This window comes from Coturnix japonica, chromosome 1 (genome assembly GCF_001577835.2).
Source record: "Coturnix japonica isolate 7356 chromosome 1, Coturnix japonica 2.1, whole genome shotgun sequence".
NCBI lineage: Eukaryota > Metazoa > Chordata > Aves > Galliformes > Phasianidae > Coturnix > Coturnix japonica.
Window position 1 is genome coordinate 123664057 of NC_029516.1, and position 14246 is coordinate 123678302.

Consider the following 14246-nt stretch of genomic DNA (forward strand, 5'->3'; position numbering starts at 1 on the left):
TATTTCAACAGCCAAATCATAACTGTTATTAATAGAAAGCTGTTTTCCTTGTTCCACACTGGGAAATGCAAACAGGTTCTAAGATAAAAAATACTGGATTTTTCCTCTCTCCTTGTGCAAACGATACAACACACTGAGTCTTAGAAGCTTTGGAAACATCTCATCCACATTATTTCTTATTATTAGCCATTTCATTTTCTGGTAAAGACAAGCAATGGAGAACTAAGAGGCAGGACAGAGGAAAACTGAAAGGTACAATAACCCTAAAACATTACAGTTGTTAGTGAAGTAGCATGAATGCTGTAGAAAACAGTGCTATTGTTATCTACCCTCTCTCTCTAGCTTGCAACTTGGAACCTTGAAATTCATCCTTTAGAAACAGAGACAACAGTTCTTAAAAAACAAATCAGCTGTGTTGTTACCAGCAAAATTAATGAGTTGCTGATTATTATTTTTATTATGTCTCACAGGTCACATCCCACTTGGAATCCTTAGTTTTTCAGGGTGGAGAGCTGACACCATAGCATCAGGGAGTAATTAATTTACAGTTCTTTTCTCTGCCCACCTGTTCACTGAAACTTGAAGGAACTACACATCTCTGAGGTCTCCACCTCCCTGCTGAATTTGCTTGGAATTGGTTATCATGTTCAAAAAATTCAAAAAACTGAATGGGGAACAGAGAAAGATACAGACAAACCTCACGGCTTTATCGACCTCATTTCTTTGGGAAGCCCAGCCAGAAACAAAAGTTGCAAAGTAGAGGAGTATGTGAAAGTATACCACTTAAACTCTCAAAAAATGAAAAAAAAAAAACCCACAAAAAAACCCGACCCAAAACACCCAAACCACCAAAACAACAACAACAAAAAAACAACTCTGATACTACGAAATAAATTTGCCTACAAGTAATGAAATCAAGATGGGAATTACTAAGAAGGAAACAGGAAATCAAAACAGACTACTTAAAAATTGTTCGTGAAATGTAAGGTACATCAGTAAGTTCCTCCTCTAAGCCTAACACCACTCTTTTGATTTATACCTGTGGAGGCTCTGCATTATTAAATGAATTGTAGCTCATAACGCTTAGCTGTAATCAGTCTACTGTAAAGTACACGTTGGACATCATTTTATTCAACCAATACAGTGCTATTTTTTGCTGAGAGTGAGGAAACTCATAAGACTTTCTACAAACCCAGTCCCACACACCTTCCTTTACCCAGATGGCCCCAAGGACTTTATACGACCTCCTCACATAAATAAAAGCAAGGGGTTTGCAAGCCAAGCTAGACATAAAAACAAACCAAAGCAACATCATATCCTGTCTGATTTAGCCAGGGAATCTTGACAGCAAGATTCTTCTTTTCAGCATGTGGATTTTTGGGAAAGTATTGATGATTGAAACTTCTATAGGCTGAGATCACCTCTTGTGATAGAGCTGATCGCTGGCACACTGATGCCCAAACTGGCACATCACATCCATTTTGCCTCCCTCCCCATCCTTTTCTCTGCTATAGAGTCCTGGCCAAACTCACACTCACCTGACCCTGCCCCGGGTGAATTCACTAAGTCAGCAGAAATTAATTCGGTTTTTTTAAAAAACAAGAGGTTTCTATTGTCAAAAGTGATGATCCCCATAAATCATCCCTTGCCTTGTACAGACAGAATCACGGTCACTTCATACTTCTCAGGAGCTGCTCAGAAAATGTGAAGAACATGACTAATATTTTGGATCATATTGGAGTAGTTTTACGTCAATTGAAGATCTTTGCTTTTTGTGTTTTTAAGACATCGTGACACAAAAAATTAGAACAAAAAGTGACATTGCTTACCATTTGCCTTCTGTTCTCTACCAGGTAGATGCCAACAATCCCTAGGAAAGATCCAAAGCCAAGCTAAGGTAAAGAACAAAACCGAGAGAAACATATGAGGTCAGCTTATTTGATCAACATACCAAACCACAGCAGTGATATCTGAGCAGGTCAATCATACCACTATTTTGGGTGGGTCAGGGGAAAAGGTGAACATTATCACTGGGCATAAATCATATAATATGATGGGGAATGACCAGAAATCCAAGTCTCCAGTATTTCAGAGTAAAGCTTGTAATCTAATAAAGGAAATCCTGTGAAAATATATGTTTTTATAAGCTGGCTATTGTTACCATCATCATGTATTGTTTAACAAATTGTAAAGCAAAAATTAAGTGAAGTGGGAGGAAAGAACACTGACATTTTGCCCACACATCATCTTGGAAAAATGTATAGCTTCAGGAAACAGGAGTTTTCCTCAAAAAACAGATGCACTACTGCCATGCAAGTGACCCAAGTTCATAACCCTACAGTTGGGTTTGTTTGGTGTTGATGACTAAAAACTATCACACAGAAAAAGTCCCTGCCTAAATGCCAAAGAGACAAGTACCAGTTGCAGCCATATCAGGAGAGAGGAGGAAAGGAAGGTGGAGTAAAGTGGCATTTGTTCTTGCCAGTGCTAGATCAGAACTAAGCCAGCAGGAAAATACTGCTCTGTAGTAGGGGTGACTCCTTGCATTCTTACCCAACATGAGGTAAAGTAGCTGCAGGGAAACCAGCCTTTCATTCCAGCTTTCTGGTATCAGGATTCCCATCAGGCTCATGTTCATTTGAATAAAAGGAAGCTCTTTTGTGCCCCACAAGCAAGACTTAGCTGGTCAGAGATATAGAAACAGCCACAGCAGTGCTGATGCCATTGATCTTTCTCCATAGTGCTCTTTCCCTTCTTTGCCTGACTATTATGCGATTCTCTGCCACCACCTCATTCTCAACCCCATCACTTCCACATTCCTGGTTCCCCTCCTTGCTACAACTGGCACTCCTCTGTTTGGAGAAGCCCTCAACGATCCCCTTAGCTCCCATACACACACTCCACGGATAGACAGAGCATGACTTTTCCATTAAGGAATCTAAACCCCTTCCTGGGGCTAAGTTCAAAGCCTCTTTTCCAAGCCCAATTAAGTTTTAAGGACTAAGCATTCCAGCCAAGGGCTTGAGTGAGGCCCATGAACTCCTTGCTCTTATGCACAACTGCCCACATCAGAAAAAAAATCTCCTGTAAACACTTTAATTGCTCAAAATCACAACAGGAACCCATGATTCTTCCTCAGAAAGGTGAATGTAGGGAAAGGGATTTGCTATTGAGTGTTTTGGGAAGATTTATGTGAAAGGGAGGCACAAGGATGGAAAGCGCAGACTAAAAGAGTGTGGAAGCGTGTCTGAGCTGACTGCTGAATAGGAGAGAAGACTTGGAACCGTGAGCAAGGACACTGTGTTCAGGGGACAGCAACTTTGTAAATTCACACAACTACATCAAAATGACAGCTGGTTCCAACACCAATTTTTCATCTGAAGAAGAGAAACGCATGCAGTCCCATTTAAGGCTTACACAGTGGACACAGTGAAGCAATATTATCCACATGCAGAAAAAAAAACAGTAAATAAAGAACAATAGCAATTAAATCAGAAGCCATAGAACCACAGACAGACATCATGCCACATAAAACCACAGCAATACTGAGACTGGTTTAATGTTATATTTGCTGCTTTTCTTGTCTGTAAAGATAATAAGCTACTTGGGTTGGGAACTCTGGGAATTAGAGTCAGCATGATGACTGGGATATTTGGACTCTGCAGTCGTCTGGCTGAAAGATTATAAAAATAGAAAATTTAAAAAATAGAAGTAGTAATCACACATAAGTGATATGAAGTATTTAAGTATAAACAGTATTTATAAGGAAGCGAGGTTGAAGAAGCACCAACTTCCAGCCTGAAAGTTATGTTCTTACTGTTAAATTCTATGAGAACTAGATCTTATTTTTAATTGTAATTGACACTGCCTGACCTCCTAAACTTCTTTGAGCCCAGCAATTAAATAGGTAATGTGGAATTCACTCATTTAGTTCTATCTATTTAGAGGTTTGGGATCAGCGCTATGCCAGTTTTCTAAGCTCCCTCTACTGCCCGTAGAGAAGAGGAGCACCTTCTGAAGGTTGTTGAGCTCTTAAAGGTCTTCCGTACTCATCTGTAAGTGCTGCACAAGAGTCAGCAATCTCGAAAAACAGGGCAGGGACAGCACAGTTCCTCTGACATGGCCAGATATCATATAAGGTTTGCAAAATATTGATACCAATTAACCACCACTCTTTCTCGGTTTGTTCAATAAGGTAGCATGTGCACAAAAAGAATTCCAGATTTTAGGAAAACCAACCATCTTTGGAATGGAAAAGTTAATAATTAAAGGCTTTGTTTTCAAAACAGAGCTATTTTGACTACTAATGGTTAACATCTAAAAATCAGCAGATTAATTTATTTTTCTGAGTGAACAGACCTTGTTTTCTTCCTAAAATAAGCTAAATGCTGACATAAATATTTTGAGCACGTGAGTCTATGGCTTCTTACACTGACTCAACACAACTTTCCAAAAGAAATTCCTTTCAAGGGAACAAATGCAGAGAATGTGGCCTTCTAAAATACTTTACTTCAATTTACAGAATATTTTTATCAGTATTAATATATCTATTTTAGTTTAATGAAAGGAAGAGTCATTCTTTTAAGGTTTTATTCTTGGAACTAGTTTTTGTTCTATTTTTAAAACACCACTTCTTATAGATCATTATCCCAAAATTATCTTTCTGAAAGACCTGTTCTCAACATTACACTAAGATGTAAGACGACTTGCTTAGGAGGAACAGTCCTAACTCGTAAGTTATTAATGGCAATGCAAAATGTATGCACAGTATTAAAAGATTAAATGCCCTTTTCTTTGGGCATTTCACAGAGAACAAGAACTAACGGTACCTTGCAACACATACATAGAATCATAAAATCACCAAGGTTGGAAAAGACCTACAAGATCATCTGGTCCAACTGTCCACCTATCACCAATAGTTCTCACTAGAGCGTGTCCCTCAAAACAATATCTAAACAGTCCCTGAACACCTTCAAGATCGGTGACTCCACCACCTCCCTGGGCAGCTATTCCAGCACCTGACCACTCTTTCAGAAAAGTAGCATTTCCCAATGTCCAACCTGAATCTCCCATGGCGCAACTTGAGTTCATCCCCCCTCATCCTATCACCAGTTACATGAGAGAAGAGACCAACCCCCAGCTCACTACAGCCTCCATTCAGGTAGTTGTAGAAAGCTATAAGGTTACCTCTGAACCTCCTCTTCTCCAAATTGAACAATCCCATCTCCCTTAGCTGTCTCTCATAAGGCCTGTGCTCCAGACCCCTCACCCCCCATTTTGTACCTCTTTGTACCCACCACATTTCTTTTTTTTACCTTGCATCCTTTACTACCTCCTCTTGGCTGTCTAGGAGAGGGCAAATAAGGCCCTATAATAACTATTTGCTGCCCTTGTTTTTTTGTGTAAGGCCTCCCTGGAAGACACAGGAACACGACAGAATTAAACAGATGCAGCACGAGCCTTGTGTCCAGTGCAGGCACATGTTTAAGCAGCCTGTTCCAAAAGTAAAAACAATACAAAGGATTTAGAAGGAGAATTTGTGCATGGGGACAGACACCAAGACCGTACAAGAGGATGAAGAACACTGGTAGTTATCTAGAAGGTTTCTTTACTCACAATGATGCCTGGGTAGTAGCCTCCCACAGAAACATTTTCTGTTCTTGTTGTAGCTGCCAGACCTATGGTCAGTATGAAAATCGACACCACCAGTAGAGAGACTGTGAACCAAAGTGAGGTCTTCTTCCTTTTTGCAAATTGCCCTGTAGAAGTGAAGGTGAGGGGGGGAGGATAAGGAAAAAAAAAAAAAAAAAAAAAAAAAGTTTTGAATTGCAAAAACTGCAGAACAAATACAAAATAATTGACCATTTTCATTTCTTAAACTCTTCTGTTGTTAACCAATGTTGTTCTCCCAGTAGTGCAAACTGCTGTCAGACAACAGAGAGACTGAAGAAATACAGAGTTAGCTGGAACTCTACACAGCTTAATGTACACACATTAGGCACGCGTACAAGATAAGCTTTTATTAAGCTGAACTGAATGTCAGGTGATGATAATAATGCCTTATTTTCTGTAATAATTAAGTTGTTCACATCTGTAAGTCAAATCCTGCAGGCCTTGAACAATGCTCACTTTTGTGAAGTTCCAATTTAAGTCTATCTTGGCAGAATATACAAATTTATATTTTCAACAAGATTAGCATATGCTCTATGTACTATATGTGATAAAATGTTTGCTCATTAAGACCGGGATGTGGTAGCATTGTGGTGGAGTGCTTGTTCATTAGGACCGGGATGTGATGGTGGAATATGGAGGCCACAAGGGTTGCAGAACACTCTAATTTTATGGGAGATTAGTGTCTCTGGAGTAGTTACACAGGCAAAGCGTCGTCCCGAATGGATTACAAAGTTTCACGAAGGGACCACACAGGAACGACACAACCAAGTGGCACGATCACACGGACCAATTAAAGGACATCAACTCCGGGATGGACCTTACAAAAAGGAAGTTTTTTTGCAGGGTACGGGAAGGGTGGCGGCCAAGTTTGGAGGAACGATGATTCCCCTGTCGCCCAGCGCTGAATTGCCTTTTAGTTTTACCCGCTACAATTAATAAAAGTTTATAATTGGAACATTATTGGCTCATTGCTTATAAATTGATGACACTATATGTACTATAAAAACTATGGTGTGCATATTAATACTAAGGCAAGCAAAACAAATTATATCTCTGAAACGTATCTGTAATGTAATTAATCAGGTAATGATATATGGGACTACCCTTTCAAATAACAGCTGCTCAATTAAGTAGGTTCATTGTCACTAGGATTTGGATTCAGGTAGTCAGAATCGAAAGGCAGCAGGCTCATTTAATGCTTTTATCCTGCTTCAAGCCACTTGTCCTTGTTATCATGGTGTATGTGAGCAACAGGCACAGAATGCTAACATCAGAGCACCACGCCACAGCACAGACTTACGTAAACTGCAATCCGTATGTGACACTAATGAACAAAATGCACCCAAAGAAATCAGACAGAGCTCGTAATGCCCCTTTCAAGGCTCTTTTTGCTCCAAAAGGCAAGATCATGCAGGATCATTTCTGGAGCACTAAGTCATGCAGTGCTGTGCTACACCAGGCTACAGCTTTGTGGCACAGAGCTGCAGCAAGAGCACGGCCTGCTCACAGCATGAAAGCAGTGTATTTCTCTCCATGGCAGTCTGCACACTTGGGACTCATCTGAAGGTGAGGCAAAGGCTGGCACTGTGCTGAATGCTGTGGGCAACAGCACAAACCACGGAGGGGAAAGTGTGAGAGAGAAGGTATTATTGTTTGTATTGAACTCTGACAGTGAGACAAGATGGTTCTGCTGCAAACCAAAACATGGGAGATGAAGAAAGTTAAAGAACAAGCAAAATCCATTTGCAATTAGTCATTTTAGTTATGTGGCCTATTTAAAATCATTTTACTCAGTTTAGAAGACAGACTTGCAAACTTAAGTCAAATCATATCATGTATTTCTAAGAAAATGTATAAGAAAAATCTGTATGTTTGCTGGTATTCCTAACGTGGAGAAAACACAGTCCAGTCCTTTGGTATGAAATTCAAGTAACTCTGCTGAAAACAAATATGATCTACTGAGCTTAGGTACATCTCTTTCATCTGCATGTATTATGTGTTCCCAATAACCATCAAGAAATAATTCATTGGACTCTCCAGTAATTCTCTGGCTTCACTCCTTCAGCCTGTGTGCCAGCTGTACACCTCTGGCCATTAATCTCCCCATTAATCTACAGAGAGTCAGAGAGGACATGGAATTTCTTCATTATCAATCCGTTCTTCACTACATGTATGGATTTAAATAAAGCCAGTTCCATTTCACCAAAGCCAGTTCAGAATGGAATAGCAGACTTCACATGTGTTACTCCACAAGTCAGCTACCCTTCCCATGAAGTAAAATGGTTGATTCAATACATCTACCAGATTTTTTAATGTATTGAAGTGATTTATTCTTACTTGACTTCTAGTCTTCAAGCTCTTACTGCTCACACTTTTAAGTATTTCTGACATTACCAAGGCAGCAATCTGTTCTCTGTTCCACCTCAAAGGTACAGTTCTCAGGCATGCAGCTCCAGCAGTGTTAAGTAATAGATGGAAATGCAGCACACTACACACAAAGTAAAAGTATGCTGGTAAACCTCAAAACTCAGAAAAAAAAGGGGAAAAAAAGGAGAAAATTTTCATATATATATAAAATTATGTGTATATGTATATAAAAGTTTTCCTTCAGCATATGGATTAAGGTACTTAGTTTCAGATTCCCAGACAATATCCAAACTAGTTGCTTGCTGTTTTTCAGCAGAAAACCAATGGGATTTCCTGTTTTTTTCTCTCCACTCTTATAAAGTTTCACGTATCTGTCCAATGAGTCATTTTGTAACCTACAGAAAAGTATATGTGGAAAAGAGGTTGCTTTCTCCAAATCCATTCAGACCTTTTCAGATCTCCTAAGCAGTCAGTCAGGGAACTCTTTGGCAGTGATGAATTCTCTACTAGTGTGAAAGACTCAAATACTTCATTCATCTTCCTTATCCCTAGAATGGAAATCAAGTTATAAGGCAGAGAACTTTGCTGGTAGTAATGATGGGTTCCTTCAGAGCACCAGAGCAAAGCTGTATTCTTCTTTAGTAGAAGACTGAAATGTGATTTTTCCTACACTCATGCAAACAGACAGCCTTTAATCTGACCAGTGCATTCAGAACCTGGCGTCCTTATTTGACAAGACATAATTCTTCTCATTCCTTCTCGCCAAACACAATACACACAGGGAAACAAATCTAAAAGGATTTACAAAAAATAAAATAAGTGTACACTTCTAAACCTACCATAAACATAAATAAGTGGAAGTGAAGGAAAATAGATGGGAATTAACCAGCTCTGTCTACACATTTTAGTGAAATATTAATTCAGACTCAGAAGAACGATGAAAAGTTGATCAGTGTTAACTTACCACTGATCATCATACAGCAAACCCACCCATCACTACACAGATAGCATCAACTGAAACACTGCAGAGCATGTGAGGAACAGAAGGGATGGAAGGCAGGCTTACCCCAGAACCTTTGAACTTGCTTTCCCACCATCACCATACATGTACCTTTGCTTCAGCCTCTGCTTATGTATGAGGAGGCTCAGGGTACATGGCAGTGATGAATTATCTCAGATGTAGATAATACACATAATAATGCAGTGATGCATACAGATGTGCAATGTGTAAGGTACTTGCAGTGACGTATGGCAAAGACCAAGAATGAAAGAAGGTCTTAAGGTCTCAAGGGTGCTTATATCAACTCTCTGGCAAAGCCTTCCCAGTGAATGATCCTTCTTAAGCACGCCAGATCAGTTCAAAGTGAAAAGGAAACTGCAGCATGGTCAAAGGTGAGACCAACATTCATTACTGGAAATCCTTATCCCAGCCTAACCCTCCACAGCCATGAAAATCAGAACAGAAGAAACGATTTAATAACTACTCTGCCGTTTCAGAACAACCAGATAAATGAAAGAGCTGCTGCAGAAAGCTGACATACTTGATTCCTGTCTTCACCAACAAGGTCTCCATCTCAGAGATAAGAACCAAGGAGGAGAATTACCCCCTGCAGTACATAAGGACTGAATTAGAGATTCCTTGAGAAAGATCCATGCATTCAAATCCAATTGACTGACTATATCTATGGATACCAAGAGAACTGGTTCTTGCTTCTCTCTATCATCTTTGAAAAGTCACAGACACCAGGGAACTCTCAGTAACTGAAAAAAGGCAAACACATTGCCTGTCTTCAATAGGGCCAAAACAGTGATTTGGAGAATTACAAGCAGATTAACCTCATGTTGGTTCCTGGGAGACTGGAACAAAAAATTATGGAGCGTGTCCTCTTGAAAGACATTTCTGGGTACATAAGCAAAAGGAGGCTGGCAAGAGTCACAACTTGACCAACCCAACTGCCTACCACAACAAAAAGTCTGTCATTGTGGAGCAGTGAATGTCATTCACAGCAAATGTGGCAAAGATTTTAACACAGCATCCTACAGTGTTTTCAAAACCAAGGTGAGACATCATGGCCTGGTTAAGTAGACAAGGAAATGTTTAAAAAGCTGTCTGGATGACTGACTTCAGAGAGAGTGGTTAATGTATAGTGTATACTGGAGGTCAGGAACACATGGAATACCACAGGGGTCTGTTTGTTGGATCACATGTAATATTATATCCAATTTTAGACCCCCAGTACAGGAAAGACATCAGTTGGCTGCATTGACTTCAACAGGGCAGTCTTGAGAAGCTTGAGGGGGCTGGAGTCCTCACTATGTAAGAAGAACCTGACAGAACAAGGCTTGTTTGGTCTGGAGAAGAGATGGCTTCTGGCAATGCCAGTAGCGGTCTTCCAATGCCTACAAGTCATTGGTCATCAAGAGGACAGAGTCAGGATTTTCCTAGTTGGTACACAGCAGAAGGACAAAAGTCAGTGAACATAAACTGAAACATAAGTGTTCAGGTGAGGAAAAAGGAAAAAGAAAAATTAACATTAGGAGAGGGAAGCACTGGAACAGCTCTCCTAATAAGGTTTTACTGTCAGCATCCTTGGAAGTTGCAAATATCCAACCACACCTTCTTTTTTACATTCTACACTAGAAGCTCTCACAACCACCTGTAGCTAGCCACAGACTGTACCCTTAGCAGAGATGACTTATAGGTGTGGAGAGAGGCCCCCTCTATAGCAGACAGTGGAACATGAAATCTCTTGTCTTCAAGACACTGTAAAACTAGGTGGGTAGAAATTGGCTTCTAAATTGACTTCTGCTGGTAGTCTGGGTTTCCTTAGTCACATAAAAAAAAGTTTGGTACCCTTATCAAAATGTGTATTAATTATATGTATATACCTCACCAGCTTATTGTGAGGACTAAGTAAATTTGTAAAGCAGCACAATATCTTCAAATGGAAAGGGATGCAAATGGTTCTTACTGTTATTTTCCTTACTCTATTTCAGTCACGCTGTCTCCCAAGACTTTCTAAATCTTTATTTACTGCTGTTTCTACCAGTTGCCATGCAGCTTTCGGATCTGCTTTTATTACTTTCCCGTGGGTCCATGCAGCCAAAAAGCAATGCCAGACTGTTCCCAAGGGCACGGTGCTGCTCATAGCACAGCCAGCCAGCCTGATTCTTCCCCAGCAATTCTGTGGTAAGCACTGGACCAAAGGCTGACCACATAAAAGTCAAGACATTTACAAGCACAGGAAAAGTTGCTGTCAGCATTTCTAGGTTGATTTTTCCCCCCATTGTGGATGTTTTTGTGCTGCAGGGAAGAGTTAATGAAGGCTATTGACCTTGCAAGTTTTTGACAGGTATCCCCTTAAAATTCTTTAATAGTGATGCAGTGTGAACTCTCACTCTGAGCCTCACTCCACTTTGCTTAACATATCAAATTCATATCTTAGTATGCTGAAAGTCAAGTGTGTGGAAAGAAATCTTATCCTATTCTCAGTGGCTTAAGACCCAGTCAATAGAGGATGTGCACGTTATTATCTCATCCTCGGGAGCAGAAAGAAGTGCTCACTAAAGATCAAGCTCTGCTGGTCACATAGCAACAAAATACAGCAAAATTTCTTTGTTCATCAGTGGCAGAAAGCAACATTATTTACAATGCTCTGCTTACAATGACCAGGGGGATAAATTCAATTTGCTGGACAACCATGGAAAATGAGTGGTTTGGTGGGGAGGGTATATATTAGATTTCTGGTACAATGCAAAGCATTAGGTCCTTTAATGAACTGCAGGCTCTGTATTTGACTGAAGAAAAGTATGCGTTTAAAAGGAGAATGAATGAATTTATGATGCAACATGTCCATGGTATAGAAAGCGGGCAGAGGCCAAGGAAGGGAAAAATAGAGTGAAACAGTATCTCCCAGCTCTGGAAAACATGTGATCTGCAATTTAACTCAAAGTAGACTAAATTTAGACTGAGAAAACTCTGTTTTACTAACTTCACAATTCCTTTTAAAATCCAGCTCCAGTTATCATAAAGTCCATAAGAAGAGAAACACTGCAGGATGTAGCAATTTGCTGGGACTAAATCACATTTGCTAGATATCGGTAGCACACAGTTCCATACGTTCCTCTTTGATCTAGTTAGGGTGATCTAAATGGAAACGCTTATTTGAAATAATGTACCATCCAAATGTGTATTAGCATCCTAATATGAGAAAAGATAACTGAGGAAAGTTTGTTAGCAGAAAGAAAAGGTATATCTTCATTACCTAGTGAAAGAACTGCAATTCTGTGTTTCTGACAGAGTGGCATTGATCATATATAACAAGATCATTTAAGCAGAAAGTCACCAGACAGAGGAATACGGTATCAAAGCAGTAATACAAATTCTGCACTTGCTGCTTTGGTGCTGCAAAGCAAATACTTAAGGGAAGATGTTTGTAGCTAAATTAATATTTTTTAATTACTGCAGTGCTCATTTCAGTGCCATTTCTCTCCTGGCTGTAGCTCTCACTGTCTATTTTCCAAATGAATCCTACGTTGCTTCCTAAAGCTAAATGTGATGGACTGGGATGCTTAAAAGGGATACTCACACCTACTACCGGCAGTTGCCGTCTCTTTCCTGATTAAATGCTTGACTTGTCCAGAGTGCTGAACTAATTAAAGCAGATGCGGCAGCACTCATTCCAAGCCACAAGACAGCAGCGTGTATCAGGTCCGTCTCTTTAACTGGTGAGGAAGAATCTATTAGTGTGATATACATTCAGCTCCTTCAGAACCACTGAAACAGCTCCGTTATGAAGAACAAAACCAACCCACCCAAACTCACAGTGCTTTGCCACTCCCTTGTGTGGCGACAGTGCTACCGTGTAGTACTGAGATGACCTCACAGCTTTGGCAGCATCTATTTCACCAATAAATAATTGAAGGAGCAGCTCAGCGTTACTTTAAGGACAGCCTGCAGAATCCCACTGCTCACCTGAAAACATTCGTCAAGTTATGTTATGTTACAGCACATCTTCCCGTCACCTTTTCAACACTGAGACTGTTCTTCCAAGTGTAAGGAGAAGTTTAAGCTTAAGGTTAGGACCTCCGTGTGCACGGCAGGGGCCAAGTATCCCCAGCATCTCGTTGCCGGCTGCCGGTCCCTCTTCCCCTCCTGCTCCTCAGAGTAAAGCTATATGGTCTGAACGCTAACACACCAGCACCGCGATTTGTTAACCACAGCGGCACGCCGAAAAGAAAGCAGGCAGTCTGTAAAGACCTCAGCAAACTGTTACAGCCCCTCCGCCCGCCCCGGCACCCAGCTCCGAGGGACGCGGGCGGACACGCCTTCGCTCCTCCATCCCCAACATCCAACACAGCAGCGAATCGCCTCTCCCCTCGAAGCTCCCCGCGGGGCCGGGGCTCACCTGTGGGGTCCAGCAGGGCCAGCGGGCCCCCCACCGTGGGGGCGGTCGCCGGAGCCATCATCCTCCGCGGGCGGCTCCGCTCCAAGCCGCGATGCCGCCGCGGCTGGACGCGGGGTGCGGGCGGGACCGCCCCACGGGGAGCGTGGCGGGGCGGAGCGGGGTGGGCGGTCAGACGGAGGCTCCGTCGGTCCGTCGGGAGGTACCAAGCGCTGCTGCCCGAGGTTGAGCTCCGTATTGGCATGGTTAAGTGTACTGCTCTTTAATTCAGCTGGACGTGCTAAGGAAATCATGCAGGAAGTGAAAAAAGTACAAGATAAGTAACCATGAAGTAGTCATTGGTTATTACAAGACATTTGCTAGATAAATCACTTCAAAAACTGCTTCCTGGCTCCAGCCAGTTTCCAGTGTGCATTTTGCCTGGCTGTGGGGTTTTGTTGTTGTTGTTTTGTTTTGTTTTAATTCTGTTTTCTTTTTATCAGTGAAGATTTGAAAGAACATGCCAGCTAAAAAGGGGATTCAAGAACATACAGCTACGTGTGACAGCATCCAGAGGTATCCAAGATATATGAACTACACACAGGTCCATGTGTATCAGAAGTGAGTTTATTGCAACAAAAATAAATCAATCTGAAATCTGGATGCGATGCTGAAATTGTTTTAATAGGTGCAATTGCAATTACACTTCTAAGCAGCAAATTTATATATTTAAATGTGTAATTATTTTGCCCGTCTTAAAGCATTTACAAAAATCCCTTTAACTGTACAGTGAATTATACTGCCCACTTCAATTCTGGTTGT

At 41.0% G+C, this 14246-nt stretch overlaps 1 protein-coding gene across 2 annotated transcripts in view; it reads right to left on the reverse strand.

Moving 5' to 3' along the window:
- TMEM255B (transmembrane protein 255B) overlaps window positions 1–13574 on the reverse strand; it is a 50239-nt gene extending 36665 nt beyond the window's left edge. For both annotated transcript variants that reach the window (XM_015849489.2, XM_015849497.2), the window contains exons 1-3: window positions 13449–13574; window positions 5617–5759; window positions 1830–1892 (exon numbers count right to left, since the gene is read on the reverse strand). In XM_015849489.2, coding sequence (XP_015704975.1) covers window positions 1830–1892; window positions 5617–5759; window positions 13449–13509 — 267 coding nt within the window. In that variant the 5' untranslated portion in view covers window positions 13510–13574. The remainder of the gene's footprint in view (window positions 1–1829; window positions 1893–5616; window positions 5760–13448) is intronic.
- Window positions 13575–14246: the final 672 nt, after the last annotated feature.